Below are 25719 nucleotides of genomic sequence, written 5' to 3'. Positions count from 1 at the left end.
GATTCAAAACACAGGATCTGTCTCTAAAAGACTGCCTTTAAAAACAATCCAACAACAACAAAACAAAACAAAACAGGGGTTTCTGAAGGTTTCATGTCTAGAGGGTTAAGTACTGTACTTCTAACTATTCAATACATTACCCGAAAGTTCTGTCAAAAGGCACTTAATGCAGAGAACATGAACTAATTGACTGGATTTTTGTTTGGGTCTTGTATGTTGTAAAATGCACAAATCAGTGGGTTTGTCTTTAGTCATCTTATTCTCATTTGGGGTTAATGGAAATGAAGTAAGGACCAAGTAAACAACTTTTTTTCAGGTGCAAATTCGACCATGGAACCTAAGTGACAGTGACTTTGTAATGGATGGTTCTCAGCCTTTGGACCCCAGAAAAACTATCTTTGTTGGGGGAGTTCCACGACCACTTCGAGCTGGTGAGTGGAAATAGTAACACCACAACAACAAAGCCAACAACAACAAAACCCCAATACACACAGTCCTCCATATTTTCTAGGTTTCCAGTCAGCGGTACACCATCTCCACAGAGAAAGCCCTCGTGTCATATTCACTGAGCTGACTTTCAGGATTAAGTGTTTTCTCCCCAGTGCTCTATTTTCTTATGGTATAAGAGTCAATTTTATCAAAATACTGTGTTAAAATGATATATACTATTTAGTGCTTCCCTATTTAACCACAGATTAAAATAAATATATATTTGTCAGTGTGTATTCTTATGCCCATTGTTCTATATGACATTGTTCTATGTGACAGAAAAGAAGCCCACCAGCAACCTAGCCCCTGAAGCTCACCGTCACCCAGCAATGAGCCAAAGTGCTGGGAACTAGAAATCAAACTGAGCTCTTCCCAAGTGAGAGATGTTCCCAATTTTTTCTTACTGATTTGAGACATGAATGATAGCTTTTGGTATCTTTTATCAGGTTTTTACCTTAGGGTACCTTCACTCTCCAGAGACAGACAGTGAGAGGGAAAGTGAGAGATCACCCCCCAAGGGGGCTGGCCACACTGCAATCCCTTCTCCTCCTGGAATTTTGGGCATGCAAGCACACGCACCTGTTATGATTTTCAAACTGCTAGGTCCAGGATTTGAACCTCAGTCAGCCATGTGGGAGTCCAGTGCCTTAACCACCATACCACTTGTTGGCCCTGGGCTTGGGCATTTTATGATGACTTTTTTTCACTTCCCTGTCTTTTATTAAGTTCCTTTTTCCATGATGAAATAATTATGCTACTGGGATTGAGCAGAACTGTAATTGACTGGAGAGTTTGAAGTGATGCCAAGTTGATGTCAGTGTTTAAATTCAAAGACAAGTCCGCTGTGCATCAGCACCTAGTGACCAGTGTTCTTGCCAGTGGGATATAATCAGTTTATTTCTTAGAACTAATTTTTTTAACACAGAGTAATCAAGTTTTTTTTTCCCTTATAATTTTATATAGGGTACATGTACTCACAGGAAAAATGGGGTAAAAGGAGGAGAAAGTACCTCTCTCAGGGGGAATAGCCATGCCCCCACAACCCTTCTCCATTTTCCTCTCAGGATTTTGGGCACACATGCACTGGCGCACGGTGTGTTTCTTAAGCTTCCAGGTCCAGGACTCAACCACACAGTCAGCCATGCGGGATTCAGCCACCTTAACTACCATGTCACTGACTAGACTGTAATTGAGTTTATTTTTTTCAAGTAAGACAAAAAATAAAGTTACCATTTGACAGTGTATTTCCAAAAGTATGTTACCGCTCCATTATGTGTAAACAAGTAGATTTAGTTCTACCAAAAAAATAAACAGCAGAGATCATTAAAATCAAGTTATGAAAACAGAATTATAAACTATACATACCCTAAATCTATTTGGCTGTGTGACTTTAATGACTTCTTAATTCTGCAAGTTCCTCAATGTTTCTAACATATTTATTCAAATCTCAGCTTTAGCTAAACCTAAAATGCAATTTTAGACATATATTGGGTCATTGGAAAAGTCATGACACATTTTTACGTAGAAAAATACATCGTGAGTTTTCTGATGATCCAGTATAAATATATATTCATAATTCCATTTTGAAAGACTAAAGCATATTAATGACTGTGGAGTTTGACCATTTCATAAGGTCAACAATCGGTGGGTCTTCTTTTCATTTTAATGGAAAACCGTGCCAGAAGAAAGCGAGCAGAGCAGCAGAGGCACTGGGCCGTGTGTGCCATAGGAGAACGGAGCCCAGGAGGGGCCAACGCTAAGGCCCCAAGATAAGGGCAAATGCAGCCCTTAGCGTCTAAACCACTTGTGCTTAAAGTAAATAAATTATATATATATGTATGTATATATTGGCAGCAGGTGTCGTGGTGGTTAAGGGTGCTTGGTTCCCATATGGCCAACCGTGGTTCGAGTCTTGGACCTGATGGTTTGCTTTTTCACTTTCCCTCTCTCTCTCTCTCTGTCCTTCTCTGGTCAAAAAATTAAATAAATAAATAAAAGTTAAATAATTTAAAAATATATATGTATGTGTATGTATGTATATGCATGTGTGTGTATGTATGTGTGTGTGTGTGTGTGTATATATATAGAGAGAGAGAAAGACAGAGACAGAGAGAGAGAGGCAGGCAGGGATGTGTTAAATATCTCAACACTTTGTAACTGGTATTATGTTTAGGAGTGGAGAGGGAGGAAAAAAACCTCTTTCATATTCTTTTAATTGCATATTCTACAAATGGACATTCGGGTCTAGATTTCTAGTATTCTTTTACCCAACTGTCAACAAGTGCAAATTAGTTTTCGTATTCTTACCCCTTCTGCTTTTATTCTCAATAAGAGTCTGAAAATATTTTGAAAGAAAAAATCCCACAGTCATAAAACAACAGAATTGGCTTTCACTTTTCACACTTCCTTTTAAGTCAGAAACATAACCAGCTTATAAATTAAATTCTCTTTTGTGTTATCCATGCTTTATTCTTTCTGTTATAGTGACTTGAGAGGGTAGGTGAGGGTCTATATGTCATTTTTCTTCTGTAAATCCTTTGAAGATCCATTTTCACACTTGCTCTATGATCAGTCACACTGAAACCACAAGACTGAAACTTCAACACCCACAATTGTATTCTGTGTCTGCAAGATGCTTCCAGTCTAGGAGTCAACAAGAATTGTGTCTAGTTATCTGAAAGTGGCGTTTTGTGTTTCCTGCCTAGATAATACGCCTTTCATGCGTCTTGACATTCTCTTTGGTTTTGTTTTTGTTTTTTTTTAAACCAAGCTAAAATATTTCATTTTAATTTTTTGTTTGTTTGTTTGTTTTCACCATAGGGTACATGTATTGACAGAGTAAGAAAGAGAAAAAATGAGAAATCCCCCCTAGGGGGACAATTTTGGACATGCATGCAAATGCACCTAGCATGATTTTCAAACTGCCAGGTCCAGGGCTTGAACCACAGTGAGCCTTGTGGGAGTCCACTACCTTAATCACCGTCCCACCCATGCCCCAGGTTTACTTTTCTTTAATTTAGTTATGTGAGTAGTAATCTAAACTTATTTGGTCTAATGGGAATATTTCCCCCATGCCAACACTTCTCATAACTTAGCTATTTCTAGGTAATAAATAATCTATATTAATGTCTTAGAATTTTACAGTTTATCAGGACCAGCAGTTGGTGAAATGGCTATGTTGCTGGACTCTCATGTAGTCAACCGTGGTTCGAGTCCTGGACCCAGTGGCATAAACTCATGCTGGGCGCATGTGTGTGTGTGCTCAAGATCCCAAGAGGAAAATGGAGGAAAAGGGATTGCGGTGTGGCCATCCCTCCTGGGGGATGATTTCTAGCTTTCTGTCTCTCTGTCTCTCTCTGTCTTTCTGGCGAGTGCATGCGCCCTATAGCAAAAACCTCTCCCAAAAAAAGAATTATTATTTTTTTAAACTTTATTTATTCATATATTTATTTATTTATTTTAATTTGACCAGAGAGAGACAGAGAGAGAGAAAGTGAGAAAGCAAGCTATCAGGCCTGGGACTTGAACCATGTGGGAATCCAGTGCCCTTAACCACCACGCCACCTGCCAGGCCTAGACTATTTTTAAAGCAATTCATTCTTATTTCACTAGACAACCTTGAGCAAATGCTGTCCTTTAACCTGTTACAGTGACTAAAATGCTATTACTCGAGAGTTAGTCTTTGATATTTCCCTACTGTAAGATGGTGACTGTTGTCACTCAGAGTTAGCCTATATAGATTCTTATCCCTCCAAACAGAGATTCACAAATACCTCTAAGGACGCAAGACAACCTGTTTCAGGAAGTGTCGTCCTAGGTTTAGGTTGTTCCTTCTGGTCTGGTGTTGCCAGGTTTTGGTTTTTCTCTCTTCTCACCCTGCCCTGCTAGAAAAGGCTGTAGGTAGACTCACCATGCCACCCTGTGGCGAAAGGTTGCATATTTTTTAGAGTCAGTACAGGAAAATGGGCAACCTGATTCTTCACCTACTACCACAGGAAGCATGTGGTAAATAATCTGTATTAATGTCCTAGAATTTTGCCGTTTATCCCAAGACTTGCACATTATTGGCCATATAATCTAGACAGAAAGAGTGAGTGCTTTTACCCGTCTATGTAGAACTGGTTTCTGTGTAGGAAGGACAACACAAGCTGCCACTCTGCCTCCGAGTCATAGGAGCGGTGTCTTCCTGAATCTCCGTACAAGAATCAAGAAACAGCCCTGTCATTGGGGATCACAACATGGCGGGGCCCTGTCCAAAATGCTCTCTTTCCTTGCTCTTTCTTTAAAAAAAAAAAAAAAAAAAAAAAAGAGGGTAAGGGGGACAAATAGAAAAGGCCCTGTTGCATATTCCTAATGGCATTAGGACCTTTCCAGAGTGTTCACCTCTTCACTCTGACAGGAAAAAAGTGACAGGCTTAGGGGTTATGAGGTCACCAGGAAAAAATAGAGAATGAACGTTTCCTGTGTTCTCCCACAGTTTATTTATTTATTTATTTTTGAGAGGTTTTTGCTATAGGGCGCATGCACCCACCAGAAAGACAGAGACAGAGAGACAGAAAGTGAAAAATCACACACACACACACCCCAGTGGGGATGGCCACGCCGCAGTCTCTCCTCCAATCTCCTCTCTCTCCAAGTTTATTAATGAGTGTTTCTCTGACTCCAACTTCTTGGCGTCGGCATCTGATTCGAGGACTGCCTCAGTGATCAAGCTTTGGAATTCATCCACTCCCCAACCTTGATCAAGCTGAAAATACCATGAGCCTCTCTCCGATTAGAAACACGTGAGCTGTTCTCCCACATCACAGCTGTCTTCCGGCAGTTCAGACCAGGCCCCACAGAAGAAATTAGTCTTGAGAGACTGCTCATCCGGTTCCCCGGAACCTACCGTTGGTTTCTTCATCTTTGGGCCTCCTCTTTTTCTAAGTGTTGTACTGGTAACTTTCCTTTCCCTTCTCTCCCTATCGTCATTCTGTGGTGCGCCCTGACATTTCCTTCTCCATCTGCATCCCCTCCCCTGCTCTGAGAGTTAGGAGAGCATGGAGGGAGGGAGGTAAATACCCAGTGATATGGCGTCTGTCTAGAGGACACGCATCTCGAACTGTCCTCAGATCATTTATTTCAGACACTCTGTTAAGCACTCTGGTAGCCCACGTGTGCACCCTGGTCTGTGACTTAGGAAGAAGGAATATTGTTCAACTCTCTTTTTGTTCTGTGAAATGGGAGCAAGCAAAAGTCATCAAGTGTCTCAGTTGTAGTAATAGTTTCTCTTCAGTATGAGTCGTTCGTGATAAACTAGAGATTTAGGGGCTAGCAGATGTGTGGTGGTTAAGGAACTGGATCCCACGTGGCCAGCTCCCTGGTTCAAGTCCCAGACCTGGCAACCTGAAAAACACACGGGGCACTTGTGTGTATGTGCCCAAAATCCTGAGAGGAGAATGGAGGAAGGATTATGGCATGGCCATCTCCCCGGGGGGGTATTTTCTCACTTTCTCTGTCTCCCTGTCTTGGAGAGCACATGCCCTATGGCAAAAAAATCTAAAAAACAAAAACAAAAACAAAAAACAAAATAAAAACCCAAAAACCAAAAATATCAACCTAGAGATTTGGCACACTGATTTGTTTAACTGCATTGCCCTCAGGGCTGAGGATTTGCTAATGTTGGTACCATTTCTGTTCTCCCTCCTCTCAGAAAGCGAACCCTCTGGGACCAGCAGTTGGCGTAATGGCTATGTCGCTGGACTCCCATGTAGTCGACCGTGGTCCCGGACCCAGTGGCTTAAACTCATGCTGGGTGCGTGTGTGTGCATGCCCAAGATCCCAGGAAGAAATGGAGGGGAAGGGATTGCGGCGTGGCCATGTGCCCTGGGGGGTGATTTCTCGCTTTCTGTCTCTCTTTCTTTGTCTTTCTGGCGAGCGCACATGCCCAAAGCAAAAACCTCTCCAAAAAAAAGAAAAGCTAACCCTTACCCACAGCTGATGGTCACGTTGCCTTATCGATGACAGGGTCGAGTAACATTAGTAGGAAGCCAAAGTGAGACTGGGATGAACTACAACTTAAATAGCGGACTCCAGGCCAACTCAATGCTAAGCAGAGCTTTGTGAGGAGAACACCTGGACAAACAGAAACATTCGAGGCTCACTCAGAGCTGTCTCGTAGGCTCTATCTTTATGAGAACCCTGTGAGGTTGGATGTGTGGGCTTCGCATTTTACAGATGAAGAAGCAGAGTTCAGAGGGAGTCATTGGTGGAAGGCCGCAATAACTTACAAAGCTGGTATCGTTTTCAGATCTCCAGACTCCACCTAGGGCTCTTTGCACTGAAGGAAGCTGTACTATCAAGCTGAAATCTGAGACTCGTCCTTGGAGCAGTGGTAGCGTTAACTTCGTATCAAGTTAGTGGTTCTGTCTTAGGTGGCCGTTCCTATCATCTTAACTCCTCACTATCTGATGCAGAGTGGAAGCTTGTGAGTACACTTACTCTGCTTGAGGTTTGTGAACTGCCCTGGTGAACCAGCTTGCCAGAAATCTACCATCAAGTTCAATCTTCCTGTCTTTCGGAAGTGTAGATCTCTTCTTCATCCCGAGGTGCCCTCTGCCTCTTTCATGTCTGCTTTATCGTTATCTCCAAGGAGAAGAAAATGTGGTTTCTAGATTCACAGTATAGACTCCATAAAGAATGTATTGGTGTTTCTCGCAGGACCACATTGGCTCTCACGGTGTCTCAGGCTTAGGCATCACCTTAGAGCTGGCTTTGAAATGTAAGTGAAGGATATGAACAGGGCCCTGGACGAAGCAGGGCCGAGTGAACAAGGTTCCTTCCAGATCTCTGGGAAGAATCAGAAGTAAATTCAAGGAACCGTAAGGGGTTCAGATTCCATTTCGAGGGTATACCACCGCAGTCCAGGAGAACTCATAGGCACACTGTACCCCCACACGCTGCCACGTGCACAGTTTGCTCTCCAGTCTGTGGCACAGGGAAGCTCATCACAAGAGCCAGCATGGGGGTTAGACTCACAGCAGTGTTGCTGTTTCCACCCAAAGTTGTTTGAGCCCACTGGAGTTGTCTTAATATGGAACATCTCGTTAAAGGTACAGTGTGCGGGACCAGCAGATGGCGTAATGGTTACGTCGCTGGACTCCCACATAGTTGACCGCAGTTTGAGTACCAGACCCGGCAGCTTAAAACTCATGCCCGGTACATGTGCGTGCAAGCCCAAGATCCTGAGAGGAGAATGGAGGAGAAGGGATTGCAGCATCACAGTGGGGGCAGGGAGGGGTGATTTCTTGCTTTCTGTCTGTCTGCCTGTCTGTCTCTCTCTGTCTCTCCAGCTAGTGCATACACCCCATTGTAAAAATCTCTTAATAAAAAATGTGCAGTATGCCACTAGACAGAGCCACCAGGACTGTGGTTTTCCATTGCAGTGCTGACCAGATAGACTCTGTGAACACTGTCTGGTTGGGAAAGAAGAGATAAATCATGATTTGGAGAGTCTTGACTCCCTCACAGACCATGCCATCACCTCTGTGTGAGCTCTTCTGTATGCCCTGCTCTGATCCCCTCATCTTCCTGGGGTTAAATCCTAAGAACATGCTCCAGGGAGCTGCTCTGTCCTTGCCCTCTGCAGAGGGTGGTTTAGAATGAAGATCCACTCTCACAGGCTCAGTAGATGGCTTTCCTCCGTTGTCCAGATAAGACACATTCTTGATCAAGGGCTCAGATTTCATGAGCAGAGTTGCCATCACATTTGTAGTAGATTCTAACCAGACATTTACTGCTTTCTTCTATCTTCTCTCCTCCCTCCAGATAAGCAAAATGAAGCCTTTCTTCTCATTTCCACCTCCTTCCTGTTACAGGAAGGGCACTTACATAGGACTTCCCTATTGAATATTAACTGGTGATACTCATTTACAGAATCCTTTAAAGCCTAGTCTCTGAAAGCAGTTGTACGTTCTGACATCTGTAGGTAAATTTATATCTTCTGTATAAAAAAGAAAAATCTCAGATTGGAAATTTGTAAGACTTGAAGAAGGCTAGCTCTGTATTTCTGTTTGTCATCTATGTAGTAATGGGTGGATTAAATTAGTTCTTTTTTTAAAGTTATTTTATTTCGCTTTATTTATTTAATTTGACCAGAGAGGGACAGAGCGAGAGAGAGGAAGGTGAGAAAGCAAGTTACCAGGTTCAGGACTTGAACTGTGGTTGACCATGTGGTAGTCCAGCACCCTTATCCACCACACCACCAGATGGTCTCAAATTATTATTTTTTTAATGCTATTTTTACAGCATTGTAATTACTGAAAACAGTGGTCACTCATTGAAAAGATGGGTATTTTTCTCAATAAGTAGAAACTCTGTAAACGACATCCCTCTGGTGTTGGAGCCTAGCGTGGATTCAGCCTGTGGACATGTGCTGAGTGAGGACTCGCTGGCTGAGTAACAGACCTGGGCAGACAGCCGTTGTTTGACTATTCTTTTCTTCAAAAGTGATAATAGTATTAGACTTTCTGTAATTAAAATACAAATTACGGTAGAAAGAGAAATGGGAAGTTTTTCTATTCTCCTCTTAAAAATTCTTCTCTTAGTCACTTTGGTTTCTCCCTGCTTCTTAAGTTATCCTTCACGTGGGTGAAACTTTACTGGCTCAAATGTCTGCTGACATTTTGGTGGCTAAGAAAATGACTGTCCATAAGCTCACAAATGGAGATTATTTATCATTAGTTTTCACAGAGGCATAGGTAAGTGAGGGTTTCCGTCTCCCATCGAGAGTGCTTAGCTGCCAGCATCAGTCACGGCCTAATCTTTGGCACATGAGGTGATTCTCCAGCAGATAAACTGAGAGTGGCGGGATGTTTGTGCTTGTGAAAGGAAGCCTCTCCTTGTGAGCTGAGCTTCAAGCTTACAACCGGCGGGTCTTCTTTCTGAGGCAGACGCTTTCTTGTGTCCTTCCTTCGGTGCAAAACAAGTGCCCCTCAGGCCTTGGCCAGCATTTTTTCCTGGCCATTTGCCAGACTCCGAAGATATTCTCTCTCTCATTCCATTCCGGAAGAAGCCTGACCTTTGGAAATTTAGTGTTTAATTTCAAGGGCCTGCGGTTACTTGTTTTACTGAGCCCATTCAGCCAATAAAGGAAGCTCAGTAGTGACTCGATTAATAGTTAATTCCACCTTCAGTTTCTTGGCCTCTGTTACTGGGGTAACATTAGTGACTTGAGGGCTCCTCGAGCCGTCAGAGGCTGTTGGGAGGACGTAGCATGAGGGACCACTGAATGATGACATTCAGAGTCTCTGCATGACCCTTGTTGCACTGTTTGAATGAATGTGATTCCTGGATCCTGCCCAGAGTCGCAGTCAGGATCCTCTTGGCTCTCACCACGGCGATGCTCCCTTGGCTAAGCTGATGCAGTAGTTCTGACCACACTGGGATGGTCAGGATGGCTTTCTGCTGCTTTGTCCTCAGGAGCACTGGATCGTAGACTTGGTTGTTACTAGCTTATTTTCTTACCTTCTGAAAATTACCTGTTGTTTGCAAGTCATTCTTTCTGTTGAAAATAGGCACTTGGGGAAAAAAATCACCAATAATAGGCAGTCTGTTATGGAAAGAAACTCCAGGCCTCTCTGACCTGGCAACATAGTCTTGCTTACTGCCTCAGCAGGTTCGTGTTACAAGAACTAGTAATAAACACTTGGCTTTCCTCCACTAGTAGAACTCCTGTGGGTCCTTCCACCACTCAGCCCTCAGCCCTCTGTGTGCTGTGGACGTCACCCACCTGCCAGGCTGTGCCCTGTCCTTCCTTCTTCCCAGACACTAGTTCCCGCAGAGTCCTACAGTGAGGTGGTCTTCCCACATCGGCAGTGGCCTGAGTCATTGTCTGTCTTCTTTCCAAATACTGTATGTAGGTCTTTGAGGGAAATGGGTCCTTCGGTTGCTCTCTTGGGCTGGGGCTGAACCACGTGGACTTACACCATGTGAGAAGCCTGAAAGGACAGGACCTGAGGAGGGGCTGTCCAGTAGCAAGAGAACAGCTACCTGCAGGCAGTTTGGGAGGTAGGCAACTGCTCCTTGTCTCTCACTGCACCTATTTGGTAGGGATAGATTTAGAGTATCAGACCTTCAGAATGGTCCGATTTCCAGATGCCTTCTCAGTGAGTCTTTTATAAATCGACAGAGAGGCATATTTAAAAGAAATATGACAAGGAGTGCAAACCAGACTTTAGGGTCCATAGCAAGGTGCTGGATGGGTCTGGCTTTCCTGCCGTGCAGCGACCTCATGCTGCTCAGAGTGTCGGAAATGCCCGAAAACGTGCACTGCTCCTGTTGGCACTCCTAGTGTCCTTAGAACTCAAGGTGAGGAGTTAGTGTTGAGAACTCTTAATTTGGATACAATATACTTTTAAAATCTTTATTTGTTTTATTTAAAAGTGTTTTCGTTTGGTTGGTTAATTGCTAGAAAGCATGTACACTTGACAGAAAGAGAGAGAGAGAGAAAGCATCCCCAGTGGGGCATGATCACGCTGCAACCCCTTCTCCTCACGTCTCCATTTTGGACACACAGCATGATTTTGGCGCCTCCCAGGCTGGGAATTAAACATCAGTCAGCCATGTGGGATCTGACTCCCTTAACCACTAGGCTAGGGGGCTGGCCCTTTGCTTCTTTCTTTCTTTCTTTCTTTCTTTCTTTTTTTTTTTTTTTTTTACATTGTAGAGATTTATTTTAAGGCTATAAATAATTGTCTCCAGTTAAATTCTTACTTAGTCCTAACATTAGTAATTGCTTTCGGTCTTGGAGGTTGATACAAAGGACTGTTTCCTTTTTTTTTTTTTTTTAACTTTTGCCAGAGGGCATATGCATTCCCTGGAGAGATGGAAGAAGGAGAAAGCATCCCCCATGGGGGATAGTCATGTTGCAGTTCCTCCTCTGTCTCTGATTTTGTGCATACACACACACACACATATGTTCCTGGCATGTTTTTCAGGCTGCTGGGTCCAGGGCTCGAACCATGATGTGGGATCCAGCTGCTTTAACCACCACACCTCGGGCTGGCCCAGAAGGACCGCTTCTTCTTACATTATGGTGTCATGAAATGCTTCGCCTGCTCAGGGTTTACTCGGGACTAAGCAGTTAGAACTCAGAATGGAGGATTCCTGGTTATTTCTTCTCTACCCCTGCTGACCTTCTGCTTATGTAAATCCTTGTGTGTGTATGTGTAAGTTCTTTATTTTCTTCAAAAATATCCTAGGAGGAGCTCCACTACTCGAGTTGTAGACATTCAAGAATACATGGACATTCTTTGTGCTACTTCACATGGGTTTTCCTTTTCTCAGTTACACCACATGATCTTTAAATGCATTTTCCCCTGGGCAAAGTAACTCCCCAAAGTTCATACGTCCCCATGTTTACTTTCTTTCAGTCGAGCTGGCAATGATCATGGACCGTTTGTACGGTGGTGTCTGCTATGCTGGCATTGATACGGACCCAGAGCTGAAGTACCCCAAAGGTGCTGGCCGCGTGGCGTTCTCCAATCAGCAGAGTTACATTGCAGCCATCAGTGCTCGCTTTGTGCAGCTCCAACACAATGACATCGACAAACGGGTAGGTGACTCCCCAGGCTGGCATCACTGCGGGAATGAGATGAAGTTCGGTCAGTGTCCCCTGGGTGGAAGAGCACCTTGCGATCCTCAGTGAGCAGCTGCACCTTGCAGGGCTGTAGTCCACAAGTGCATGTCAGCTGCCTGAGAAAGAGAGCACCCTTTGTATTGAAGGTGTTGGTGAACCTCCTGCTCACCCATCCCCAGGGTGGGTGACACTTAGGAAAAGAGCCCTACAGAATTGTGCGTACCAAACCAGCACCCTTCAAAAGATGCCACTAACGGTGCATTAGCAGAGGTTGAGAATGGGTGGCGCGTAGAGTGCTTTTCAGACACACAAGTTTGGAGTAACACTTCAATGTTCAGGAGTAAACACGAGCTGCTGAGCATCTGGTTTTTCTTAATATTGCAAGATCTTACATGCGAGTGGCTTCAAAAAGTTCGTGGAAATGTGTATTACAAAAAATACTATACATAGATTTTCACCTTTTTTGGCATCAAACTAAACTTACTTTAGTTCTATTCTCCATGAACTCGAAATCTCTGCAGTAGCGATCCTTAGAGCTCAAGAGCCATCGCCCCCTTCCGTCCCCTCTCCGACCCCCGTAGTTCTACGGCTCACATCCCACACGTGGACATGCACGTCACCTGCCACTTTGCTCACTGGTGTCACCCAGGTGCCCTCTCTCTACACGCTGAGTGTGGCTGCTCTGCTTTGAGAGGGGCATGAGGTAGAATTCTAGGGACTGTACGTGCTGGTTGGTTTGTGACAGACAAGAGTTTAAATCCCTTAAACCCCAGCCCTGCCACTGTTGAGACACTTGGGGGAAGGAAGGTGGAAGGAGGTAACTGGGGATCAGTGTAGCGGATGAAGAGCAAGGATGACAGTGCCACGTCCTGAGTACCCACGTAGGCAGTCGTACAGCGGCTGCTAGGATTCCCACTAAAGGACTTTCTCGAGCCACACCCTGGACTGCAGTTAATAAAGCAGTCATTATGTGCTGTTATGAAGTTTCACCTGGACCTTCCACAGTCAGTTCTAATTTTGTTTAACAAATATGTATCTTATGAGATGAAAGCTTCAAAGTTCTGAAAAAAATTATTCATTGTCATTAAAAAACAGGGCTGCCCCCCCCCCCCCCCCCCACACCCCAAAGATCAGGAGAGCCATGGTCCCTCATGAGTGACCATGGTTCGAATCCTAGCCTTGGCAGCTTAGAAGATACGCTGGGCACGTGTGTGTGCATGCATGTGCACGTGTGTACACGTGTCCAGAATCCTCGCTTGATGGAGAAGGGCCTCAGTCTGGCCATACCTCATTGCTTTCTCCCTCTCACCTTCTTTGTCTCTCTGTCTCTCGCTAGTGAGCCATACTCCCTCTGGCAATGAGAAAGAATTTTTTTTAGTTGATCTGTAAACTGATAGGGAGCTGGATCCCATATGGCCAACCAGTTTGAATCCAGCAGCTTAAAAAACATGTTTTCTCCAACAGGATGGAGAAATGAAAAATAAGGGTTTGCAGTGTGGCTACACTCCATTGGGGGTACCTTCTCTGTCTCTTTATCTCTCTCTCTTTCTCTGGTAAGTGCACATGCCCTCTGGCAGCTAAACACAAACAAACCACGACTTTCTCTTACGGAGCCCAGTGAGGTAGCCAAGAAATTCTGTTCTCTCGCCTTTGTAATTTGACCAGGTAACTGTCTTAATGAAAATATAATCTTGCGTAATTTGAAAAACCCATTACCAGTTGAAGCACTCTTGGTTTTTTGTTTGTTTTTGAGGGGGGGGTTCTTTTTTTGAGGGAGAGATTTTTGCTATAGGTTGTGTGCGCCCACTGAAGAGAGAGGGAGAAACAGAAAGTATGAAATCACCCCCTGGGAGGATGGCCACACTACAGTCCCTTCTCTTCCATTCTCCTCTTGGGATCTTAGGCATACACACACATGTGCCCAGCATGTATTTTAAGCCGCCAGGTCCGGGATTCGAACCGTGGTCAACTGTGTGAAAGTCCAGTGACATAACCATTATGCCATCTGCTGGTCCCTCTTTTTTTAAAGAATTACTTATTCTTTAAGTAAATGTACTCCCACATAGTTTACTACAGTTTGAATCTTGGGCCTGGCAGCTTAAAATGTACATCAGGCACGTGCGTGCGTGCCCAAAATCTCAAGAGGAGAATGGAGAAGGGATTATGGCATGGCCTTCCCCCTTGGAAGGGGGGGTGATTTCTTGCTTTGTGACTCTCTGTCTCTCGGACAAGCACATGTACCCTATAGCAAAAATCTGTCTCTAAAAAAATAGAATTATTATTATTTATTTAATTTTATTTATTATTACTATTATTTTTTAAAATTTGTTATAGGGTACATGTACTCGCCAGAAACAGACAGAGAAAGAGAGGAAAGAAAGCAAGCCACCAGGTCCACGACTTGAACTGCGCTTGACCATGTAGGACTCCAGCACCTTAACCACCATGCCACCTCTTGGCCCTGAAACACTCTTTGAATCTATGGAAACGCAAAAGGGTGAGAAAGATTCAACTCTGTTCTGGATTTCAGGTACTCATAGCAGCCTGAGCTTCTCCTTTTGTAACAGTAATTCCCCCAAAAGACTGTGAGCTCCAGAGAAGCATGGCATCTGTCTCGTTCTCTGCTGTCCACCGCACTTACCCATTGCCTGATTTAGTCAGACACGCCTGATAAACCTCTGATGAATTAACACGTGTTACTGCTCAGGTAACTCATTTACCCACCGCTGCCGTTGCTGGTGGACTCACTTATGTCTGTACACTTGGGTGTCTGACGTGACGGATTCCGTCTCATGGAGACTGCTGGGGAGCAAGGAAGGTTCTAATATATTTAAATGTTTTCTGCACACGTCATCATTGACCCCAAGCAAATGACTTAATGCCAAGAGCCTCAGATCCTCATTCGTAAGACCTTCCTGGGGATAGTCTGAAGATTAAATGAGGTTTGAAGACGGAAAAGCCAGAGTCCTGTGACTGTTGGACAGGTATTAACTAGCTCTTGGTGGTTAACGTTACTCATCTTGTTAAAAATGCACTTAATACTGATGTTGTTACTACTCATGTTACATAGCTTGAATTTTTTCAGTTGCTCTGCTGAAGACCTAGTGAAAGGACCCTGGCTCAGAATCGGATGGCCTGGGTCTAGATCTCTTCCCCCTGGATTACATGATCTTGGGCAGGTCACTTGAATGATGCATTTCTGCGCACAATGGAAACAATAGTGGTAGCTTTGCGTATCCTATCCTATAAGATCCGAGAAGCCCAGAGAAGATACTGTATAAAAAAATGTAAAACTGGGACCAGCAGATGGCGTAATGGTTACATTGCTGCACTCCCATGTTGTCCACTGCAGTTCAATTCCCAGACCTTGCGGCCTAAAACTCATGGCGGGTGCACACACGCATGTCTGTGTGTGTGCACGCGTGTGCGCCCAAAATTTGGAGAGGAGACTGAAGGAGGAGGGATTGCAGTGTGGCCATCCCCCCCAGGGGTGGGTGATTTCTCACTTTCTGTCCCTCTGGCAAGCGCACGTGCCCTATAGCAAAAATCTCTCCTAAAAAGAAAAAAAAGTGTAAGACTGGACAAGTGTGTCGTGGGACTGTAATGGTCACAAGAGTGCTACCTTGTTCCATGCAGTATCAAAAGGGGGCCTGTCTGTCCCCACAGTGCCCTAGGGTAAGCGTCGTCTGAGTAGGAACATTGGAAATCAGCAGAGTCCCTGTTCTTCCCTGTCTTCATATTCTTTGCCTTGACCGATACAGAGACTGTTTTCTTGATTGTGAAAAGTGGACAGCGCGTCTATCTTGAGGTGGGCTCCTTTTTCATTGTTCACCTGAGAACACTACAGTCCTTCCCCAGAACTGTTAGTCCGTCCCCGTCTTGTTTCCTCCTGGCTCTGAAGACAGCCCGTAGTACCTCGCTTTGTTATTTGTGGCATGCTGAGCCTGTTAACTGCACCCTTCACAGATGCTTGGTTTTGGTTTTGGTTTTGTCAGTTTTGCCATAAGATATGTGCACTGGCCAGAGAGAGACAGGCAAAAAGAGAGAAAGTGAGAAAGACTCTGCCGGGGGGGGGCTGGCCACACCCCAGTCCCTTCTCCATTCTCCCAATTTGGGGCATGCACACACACGCACCTGGTATGTTTTTCAAGCTGCTGGGTCCAAGACTTGAACCATGCAGACAGCCATGTGGGATCCAGCCACCTTAACCACCATGCCGCCGGCCTGCAGAGAATTTCTCGTAATAGGCGCATCTTTACCAAGTAACCCCTCCAGGTATTTGGCAGTAGTTCCGGCAAGGATCCTGAAAGCCTGCGGGGCTAAAAGCGGCACACCTCTCCCAGTTTCAGAACCACTGCTCCCTTTCTCCCCTTCCTTCTGAAGGGAGCCACGAGCTGTCTTTAAACTGAAACCTGGATGATTTTAAATAGCGTCAACCTTCATTACCTTTCTAGTCAAAGACTTTTCCTTTGCTGTCTATAGCATTATGAATGTAGATTCAGTGGAATAGATGAGTTTTTATGTTTTGTTTTGTTTCTTTGGAGAGGTTTTTGCTATAGGGCATGTGCGCTTCCCATAGAAAGACAGAGAGAGACAGAGACAGAAAGCGAGAAATCACCCCCTAGCGGGGCTGGCCACGCTGCAATCCCTTCTCCTCCATTCTCCTCTCGGGATCTTGGGCACGCTCGCACACGTGCCTGGCGTGAGTTTAAGCCACCCAGTCTGGAATTGGAAACGTGGTCGGCTACATGGGACTCCAGCGACATAGCCGTTACACTAACTGCTGGTCCCTGAATAGATGAGTTTTTTGAAACTATAGATGGCATTTGAAGGGCATTTGGTGCCTGTTTGCAGCCCTCACCCCTTTCACTGTTTCCTCCAGGAGGAAAGGGGGGTGCCCTTGCAGAGCAGCACTGGCTGTCAGGCAGGTAGTCACGGAGTCTCTGGACTGCAGAAGTCCCAGGACTGAGCTGTGTGCTCTCAGGCTGCACCTTTCCTGGGGAAACGGGGGGAGGTACAAGAAGAAACTGACGAATACATTTCTTTTACCCTTTGTATCCAACAAGTTTTTTTCAAAAAAGATCTCTTTTGAGAGTTTATATGTTTGTTCATTTATTATTTTTTGAGGGATTTTTTTGCTATAGGGGGCATACACTCACCAGAGAGACAGAGAGAGACAGAGAAATAGAAAGTGAGAAATCGCCCTCCAGAGGGATAGCCATGCCGCAGTCTCTTCTCCATTCTCTTCTCGGCATAAATTTTAAGCCACCAAATCCCAAGACTAAAACCACGGTCAACTTCGTGGGAGTCCAGTGACGTGCTCATTACACAACCTGCTGGTCCCTGGTCATTTATTATTGTTATTGCTCATTGGCTAAGCTTGTACATGGACTGGTTTATGGGAGAAATACAACCTCTGTAGAGTTAATTTCTTCTCACCATCTTAGAGCTCTTTTGGTTTATCTATGAATATAAAATAAGGTGTGTCAGTATGCAATATGTATAGGAATAATCGATCCTGCAGGTCTGGCCTTTAAGTCCCTGTTATCATTTCACCCACCATAATATCATGATCTTCATGGAAGATCTATTTTGTTTTGTTTGTAACCACCTTATTGGTTTTTTTTTTTTTTTTGTATTTTCATACTAGAAATGCACTCATTTATAGTGTATAATTAAATGTTTTTAATATATTTACACAGTCATGTAGCCATCACCATAGTCGATTTTAGAACATAGAAATAAGTGTTTTATCTTTAAAAATTTTTTAGAATTATTTTTTGTATTTACTTTTTAAGTATTTGCTATAGTGCATGTGTGCTCACCAGAGCGCATGGGGGAATAAGAAAGCAAGCTGCTGGGACCATGACTCAGACCGTGGTCAGCCATCTGAGAGGTGAGAGTCCAGTACCACCGCCACCAAGCCACGTGCTCACCCCCATTTATCCTCTTTAATCACTCAGCCACCATAGGGAGAGGGTCCTTCTTAGGCGACTGCTCTTCAGAGTCACTGGAACAGGAGCACGACTGGCCGCACGTTTGGCAGTAAACTGAACGGCCATGCCGGAAGCCATATGGCCACAGCGGGTTGGATCCTCGTGTCAGCCAGAAAACATGCTAGGCACATATGTGTGTCCCCAAGACTCTGACGAGCCAGAGAGACAGCTAATCCTGTTGAGGATGCTTCTCTTGCGTACACACGGTCTCTTCCTCATTTTCTTATCTTTTTTCATCTATCATGAATAAAATAGTTGTGGGAACACAATAGCCCAGGCTGTCGAGCTAGCACGTGTGCATGTGCCAGCATGTTTTTCACACTGTTGGGGCTGGGATTCAGACCACAGTCAGCCATGTGGATCTGGTACCCTCTGCACAGTGCTTAACCCTGCTGCACTATGGGGCCAGGCCCATTTCTACCTTCTAAATACCAGAATAGTAGCACCCAAATTGCAGCACGTGGATTCAGGTGGTGCACATTCAAACCATAGCAGAGTGATCTTTTAAAATTGCGTCTTTCACCTCCTTTAACCCTTTTGACTATCTCTATTGCCCTGAGAATAAAGGCCAGAGTCCTTCTCATTGCCTAGATGGCTCGTCACGTACTGTGTACTCGCCTGAGCTCTCTGTTTCCCCTTCCTCCACTCCAGCCATCCGCAGCTGGCCTTTTTCTCTATTCCTCAGGGTCGCTATCCATACTGTTGTTTGGGTTCCAGGTCTCAGCTCAATTGTGGTATTTGTAGAAACCCTGTCTTCATTGGCGCCCACACCTCCCCTGTAGATCACTGTTGTAATACACATCGACCACTCCTTTGTGGCAGTCAGTCCCACCACAGTGAGCTCCACGCTTTGTTTAATGTCTGCCTGCTGTACGAGGCTGTATAACCCACAAGGGCGATGGCTGTGCCCTCAGGCTAGCTCCTGTATGCCTAGTACCTAACGGGTAGTGGGCACACATTCAGTTTAATTTTTGAGTGACTGAATGAATGAATGAGCAGATTATTGAGTGAATGCTGATCGTTTGAGAGGGACCCAGATGGGAAACTCTTGGATACCAACACCCCACATGTGCAACTCCCTGCCCCAGGCCACTTGGCATGGCTTTCCTTTCCTTCATTAAGAGTGCTCACGTGAGTAATAAAGGGATGTAGGACTAGCTGCACAGAATCTCAGAAAGTGTCCTCTGACACTGACAGTCACCAAAGCCACACTTGACCTTAGCCATGACGTGGTCCAACTGATTTTATTTTGCAACAGAGGGAACTTTAGGAGAGGTTTGGAGACTTCCTCAAGGTATCTGTCAGTCAAGGGCAAGGCTGCCTCTACTCATGGACCCCTTCCTGAGCCTTGCTGCACATCTGAGATCTTTTTCCTTGGACCAAGGCTGGGAACCCCCAGGATTACGGGTCCCTAGTGAACTGGACATATGTTCCGATATTTCAGATAACTTTTCAGGAGCAAGCACTGCCTGGTGCAGGGCACAGTGGAGCTTGACCAGGCTTCCTCGCATGTCTCGGCCATTTCGAGCAGAGCAAAATGAGTTTGAAAATGTTCTGTGCTTTTTGCAGTTGTTTTCCTTTTCACTTTTATGTTAAGTCTTCATGTCAGACCTTTTCGGTTTGAGCCGCCGGAACTCCAGGGGGGTAATGCTTCATGAAAATGTTTGGTGTTTCCAGTGTTGTGGCAACCCTCATTGTGGAACATTATTATTCCAAATGGCGCAGGTGCAACTCACACCTCAGTATTTACTTCCAAGGAAAATGGTTAACATATTGAAATAAATCAATAAAGGTTTACATTATGCATGTTTCATGGCTCATGGTCACTAGTTATTGGCCAACTGGCGATTCGATCCTGCGTGGACAATATCAGGGTGTGGATATTTGGCATTTCATCTTCCTCCGCACACGCAAGGCATACCATATACTCCCATGAGTAACAGAGGGACTTTTAACAGGGTGGTTCGTACATTTACAGGAGTGACCAGTAGTGTGCAAGGGCGGATACACCCACACCTACCCATCCCCACCACCCATTGCTGTTGTAAAAAAGCGTGCTGGCTTAGGCATCGGGACATCTAATCTGCTCCGGCTCTTTTCTCAGTCCCAGCATGGCCTGTAGCAAGCCACTCAGCCTCATAGAGATTGGACTTTATTGCCCTGGGGCCGTGAGAACACCCAGCATTACTGCCTCACAGTTGGTCACCCAGGAACAATAACAGGTGAAGCAGCGCTTTGGGGAGCCCAGCTGTACAGATGTTGACATGAGTTATTGCCAAGCCTGGCCTGTTTAAATTGCATTGTCGACTGGCCAACACTAGTCATTGGCTTTTTATTTTATGTTTGTATTTTTCTTGTAAAGTGCCTATCCAGTTCCCTAAGAATCGTAGTGTAAGGATAATGAAATAGTTGAAGTTGACACTAAGAAAAGAAAGAAAAAGAAAAAATTAACGTAGGTATCAATCAACTCACATACTGTCTGGTGTTAGTCTAGACACACAGGTGAAGATTTCCGAGGTCCTTTTATAGATACAAATGTCTGGATATGTTTTCCATTTAAAAGATTTTTTTTCCCTTTAATGTAGAAAAAGGTGTTTTTACCCATGTCTCTTTTCTGATAATGAAAAGATTTTTGAACCTGAAATGGAGTGGAGGTTAGGTTTAAATTTTGCTTGTATCCCTTTGATCAGTGTCTCCGTGAAGAACTGGAAGAGTTTAAAGGATTTAAATACAATAAGGCAAAACATGGCACCCGCACTCGTTCTGCCTGTTGTTGCGGCATTTTTAGAAGTGATGCCAAATGAACCCTGAAGATGTGAAAGTAACTCGAGTCTAGGTCACTCATCTACGGAAGGCTTTCGTAGTGTGGAAATGAGATCATTGAAAATCTCTTCACGTGACCATTTTTCTGCTCCTTTGTCTATTTCGTGTGGTCATGAGAAAATTGGAAAAGGATAGACTCCGTTGACATTCCCTTAGTCTGACAGAAAGGTGCGATTTGACCGATATGAACAATTTGTTTATAAAAATCTGAGGTGTCACCCTCAAGCACACACCGCTGCTGTTTAGCACAACGTGGTCATGGTGTCTCCTGGAAATGGGTAATCCAGGTGTTCATAACTTTAAGTGCATCACCCAGCAGACATTGGTTATAGTCTCCCAGTCCAGGCCATGGGAACCTTTCTACAGTAGGAAGCATTTAACTCAAATCAGCCAATCTAGGGTTTTAGTGTTGACTATGACATTTGTTCTGTATTGGGTCATTGGGAAAGTCATGACACATTTTTGCAAAGGAAAATATGTCCGACCACCTAATAGCTTGAAGGATGTATATTTGTGTACATATGTCTACATGTATGTGTACATGAAAATACTTTTGAAAACTGCAAAGCATGCTGTCAAACAGCACTGATACCTCATTGATGTACATGAACTCATGGATGACTAATCTATGACTTCATCTGGAATATGCTTAATAAACCGATTCGATTGGAATTGCAGTCGACAAAAGGGCTTAAATGCTTAAGGTAAGATGAAAGTGGAGCCCTCCAAGTGGTTTAAATGGGAGGAGGAGCTCTCGTAGACAGGTCTGCCCTACCCAGGAATCTGCCCCCTAAAATCAGTTTCCCTAAACCACCATTTCTTAAAGTCTGCTTCACACAACATGTCGCTTGCTATTTTAATATCTGTCTTATAAAAATCGTTTTCTGAGTAAATGAGTTTCAAAGTACTTGCTTAAAGAAAGTTAGATCTGCTGGTTTATTCTAGGATACTCTAGGATCTTCGATAACATGAATCTTCACTATGAAGATCCAAGAAGTTAGACAATATGTGATGTTTCTGACCGTGGAAATCTTCTAAAATGTACTATCTCCTGAAAATAATGTTCTAGGGAACCCAGCTGTGAAAACACTGTATTTCAGCTCCTTTCATCCTCTTGTGCTCAAATTCAGAAGCTTCACATAATCACTGATCGTTTTTCCCTTTTGCATTCCCTTTTTTTCTAAGTACGTCTCACCTACGATATCTTTCTTTTTAAATAATTATTTAATTTTATTTATTATTATTATTATTATTCTCTTCTTACATAAATTTGCCATAGGGCACATGTTTTCACCAGAGAGAGAGAAGGAAAGTGAGAAAGTAAGCCAGCAGGTCTAGGACTCGAACTGCTTTTAGCCATGTGGGAGTCCAGTGCCTTAACCACCATGCCACCTGCTGGCCCCACCATATCTTTCTATGTACAGAGGTTTGAGCTGAGGCAAGGAAACAGCACTTGAATGTCCATGCCAATGGTGGGACGTGGATGGTGTGTTTAATATTCCTTTTAGTATTTTTGATTCTTTGACTTTTGACTACTTGAGATTGTCTGCTTCATTTTTCTAGATAAAATATCATCTAAAATGTCTCTATATAACAAGGAAAAAGAGTTTTTTTTTAATATATACATTTTTTTCTTTATTTACATTCATTCACTGTACATCATTATAGCATACAAAATGAGATTTTTCCATTGAGAATACACTGTATATTGGCTCAATCAAGCACATCAACATATGTGTTATTGTCAACAAATCATTTTCCATTTCTTGTTTTCTGTATATTTTGCCTTTTTCCCCATTCTTGATTCCCTATCTCACCCTCTGCCATCTCCCACCCTCCTCCCACACTGTGTCTGGTATCTATTGTCGCTTTCTATGCCTCCCCCATTTTATTGTTTCACTAAATATCTTAATAAATCTAAATATTTTCAATAGCAAGCACAGCTGATATGTACATATCCATGAACACAAGACTGACTTTAGGCATAAACCTCAGTGAATAGAATGAACATACTGTAAAGTAGCACCTAACTAGGGCTATATAGCTTAACAGCAGTCATCAAATAGGTATTTCTAATGCCTTTTTTTTTCTTCTGAAAATTTTTTTTTTATTAATTTACATTCATTCCCTGAGCATCATCACAACATTCTAAATGTGGTTTCCCATCTAGAATATACTATATAGTGGCTTAATAATGCATGTTATCATCCATAATATTCCATTTCTACTTTCATATATATGTTTTTTACCCCATGTCTAGCCCTCTGCCCTATTCCACTCTCTTATTACACTATCTCTGCTGTCTACAGTTGTCTTCAATTCCTTTTCCCCCAACATTTCGTTGATCACACAATATCATAAGTAATCTAACTACTTTCAATAGCAAGATCAGCCGATGGTTTCAAGAAAAGCAGTTTTGAACTGGTAAGGATATTTCTTTGAAACTTAAAGCCTAGAAACAGGTTAGTATTCTGTTCAAATAGTCGGAACATGAATCTATTGATAGCTGAAGACAGGACAAAAATCCTTAAAACCGGACAACAAAGCTTAGAAGAAAAGCAGCAATATTTTAGTCAAGTCGTAGAATACTGTTTCATCAGTTCAGTCTCATGTACTTAATCTTTCTTCTGTATCTGTTGAGGTTCGATGTTCCAGATTGAAATCTGGGATGTAATACTCAACTCCAGCTTTTGGCCCTACAATTAAGTTGCCCATTTTCTTAGTTTCTGAACTCTTATTTCTGTGTGTCTGCATTTAATTTTACTGACATAGCACTCCCTTAAGAACTTCTTGGAGATCCGGTCTGGTGCTGGTAAATTCTTTCAGGTTTTGTTTATCTGGGAAAGTTCGTGTCTTTTCTTCCCAAATGAACGATAACCTTGCTGGGTACAGAATTCTCGGTTGAAATTGCTTTTCCCTTAATACTTTGAATACATTTTCCCATTCTCTCCTCGCTCTCATTGTTTCCGATGAGAGGTCTGCCGTTAGTCTGATGGGATACCCTTTGTAGGTAACTTGCCTTTTTTCTCTTGCCAGTCTTAGTATCTTGTCTTTGTCTGTGGTTTTGGTCAATCTGGCTATAACGTGTCTTGGAGAAGATCTTCTTGGGTTGATTCTATTTGGGGTCCTCTGTATTTCTTGGGTCTGAATCTTTGAGTGCCTCTCCAGGTTTGGAAAATTTTCTTGTAAGATTTCATGGAATAGATTATCAATGCCCTTATGAGTCTCTTCACCTTCTGGGATGCCTATTATCCGGATGTTTGGACGTTTGATGGTATCTAGTACTTCTCGCATATTATTCTCAAATTTTTGGGCCATTTTCTCAGTCTTCGCGGTGGATTTTTCTAGGCCAACCATTTTCTCTTCTACATTAGAGATTCTATTTTCTGTATGATCTAGTCTGCTTTTAATACTTTCAAGGGAGATTTTGACTTCTTGTATTATAGCCTTCATCTCTAACAGTTCCATCTGATTCTTTTGTAAAGTGTGAAATTCCTCTTTTAGATCTAGCATGAATTTCCTCACCTCCTGGAACTCTTCAACTCCTTTCTCCTTCCTCTTCAGCAGTTCCTTGTCTCTCTTCTCTTCCATCTCTGTTAGCTTTGCCATTATGAATGTTCTGAATTCTTTATCAGACATTTCCATGATTTCCATTGAACTGTGTGTGGATAAAGAGGAGCTATCCTTTTCCCTTGTGGGAGAGGTATTTTCCTGCTTCCCCATATTTCTTGTGGTCCTGCAGCGATTTCTAGTCATCTGGTGGATGGTCGGTTTCTTCCCAAACTTGGAAGTTCAATCAGAGGGTCGAGGAGTGTGCAGAAAAAGAAGCAGAGAGAGGGAAACAATACCAACAGCAAAAAAACAGACAAGAAACAGTGAAAAAGAAGAGAAAAACTTTTAAATAAATCTCAAAAGAAAAATTAATATTCAAAAAATTTCAATAAAACTCAAAAATTAGAAATAGCACGCCGCGCGAAATGGCTAGATCTCAGGAGCCATGGAGCTGGCTGTCTCTTGAAGAAGGGCTGTTCTGGGAGGAGGAGAGGGGATTATTAACAAGATAAAGCGCTAGGTAGGAGGGGCCAAAGGGCCCTGTAAAATGCCTCTCCTTAAAAAGATTCTAAAAAGTAAAAAAATAAAAAAAAGAGAGAGCGAGAGCGAGAGAGAGGACAGAGACAGACGTAGAGAGAGAGACAAAGGCAGATAGAGACAGGAGACTTGAAAGGGATCTTCCTACCACACGAGTTTTGGATGCTGGAGGCCCAGTTATCAGTGGGACATCTTCCTTTCTCCCCAAATGGCTAGATCTCAGGAGCCATGGAGCTGGCTGTCTCTTGAAGAAGGGCTCGGAAAAAGAGTTTTGAAATCAGTTTACCATTAGCAGATAACATTCACTTGATCTATTTTAGCTTAATGTTGAGGACCAGAGAGATTGACTTTCAGCCAGTTTGGGGCTTTGTAATACTTTTATTTTAAGAACATTGTGATATTAAGCCTTAGCACATAATCTTTGCTTTGAATAGCCTGTCTTTTAGAGTAACCCATTTTTTATTTAATGAGATGTTATCCATTACACCTTTCTTTGCAAGCACCTTACGTTCTTCACATATTTAATCTGTTTTTCTCTCTATTGGAAACATGCTGGACCTGAATTTGCTAGACTACCAAAGGCTTTCTATTTTTAGCCTGCATGAATATTAATATGACCTAGTAACCATTCCAACAGAAGTGCTGATAACGGTATACTTTGTCCCTGGCCACAGCTGGGATATTCAAGAGATTGGGGAGCAGGAA

General features: G+C 43.4%; 1 protein-coding gene across 2 annotated transcripts in view; it reads left to right on the top strand.

Annotated features, from left to right (window-relative positions):
• Positions 1–25719, top strand: part of CPEB3 (cytoplasmic polyadenylation element binding protein 3) — a gene marked incomplete in the record, with an annotated part of 190369 nt that overhangs the window by 150497 nt on the left and 14153 nt on the right. For both annotated transcript variants that reach the window (XM_027771496.1, XM_027771495.1), the window contains 2 exon segments: positions 317–431; positions 11901–12082. In XM_027771496.1, the coding sequence (XP_027627297.1) occupies positions 317–431; positions 11901–12082 (297 nt within the window).

This window comes from Tupaia chinensis, unplaced genomic scaffold (assembly GCF_000334495.1).
Source record: "Tupaia chinensis unplaced genomic scaffold, TupChi_1.0 Scaffold000217_1, whole genome shotgun sequence".
Taxonomy (NCBI): Eukaryota; Metazoa; Chordata; class Mammalia; order Scandentia; family Tupaiidae; genus Tupaia; species Tupaia belangeri.
This window is presented reverse-complemented; position numbering and strand designations above follow the sequence as displayed.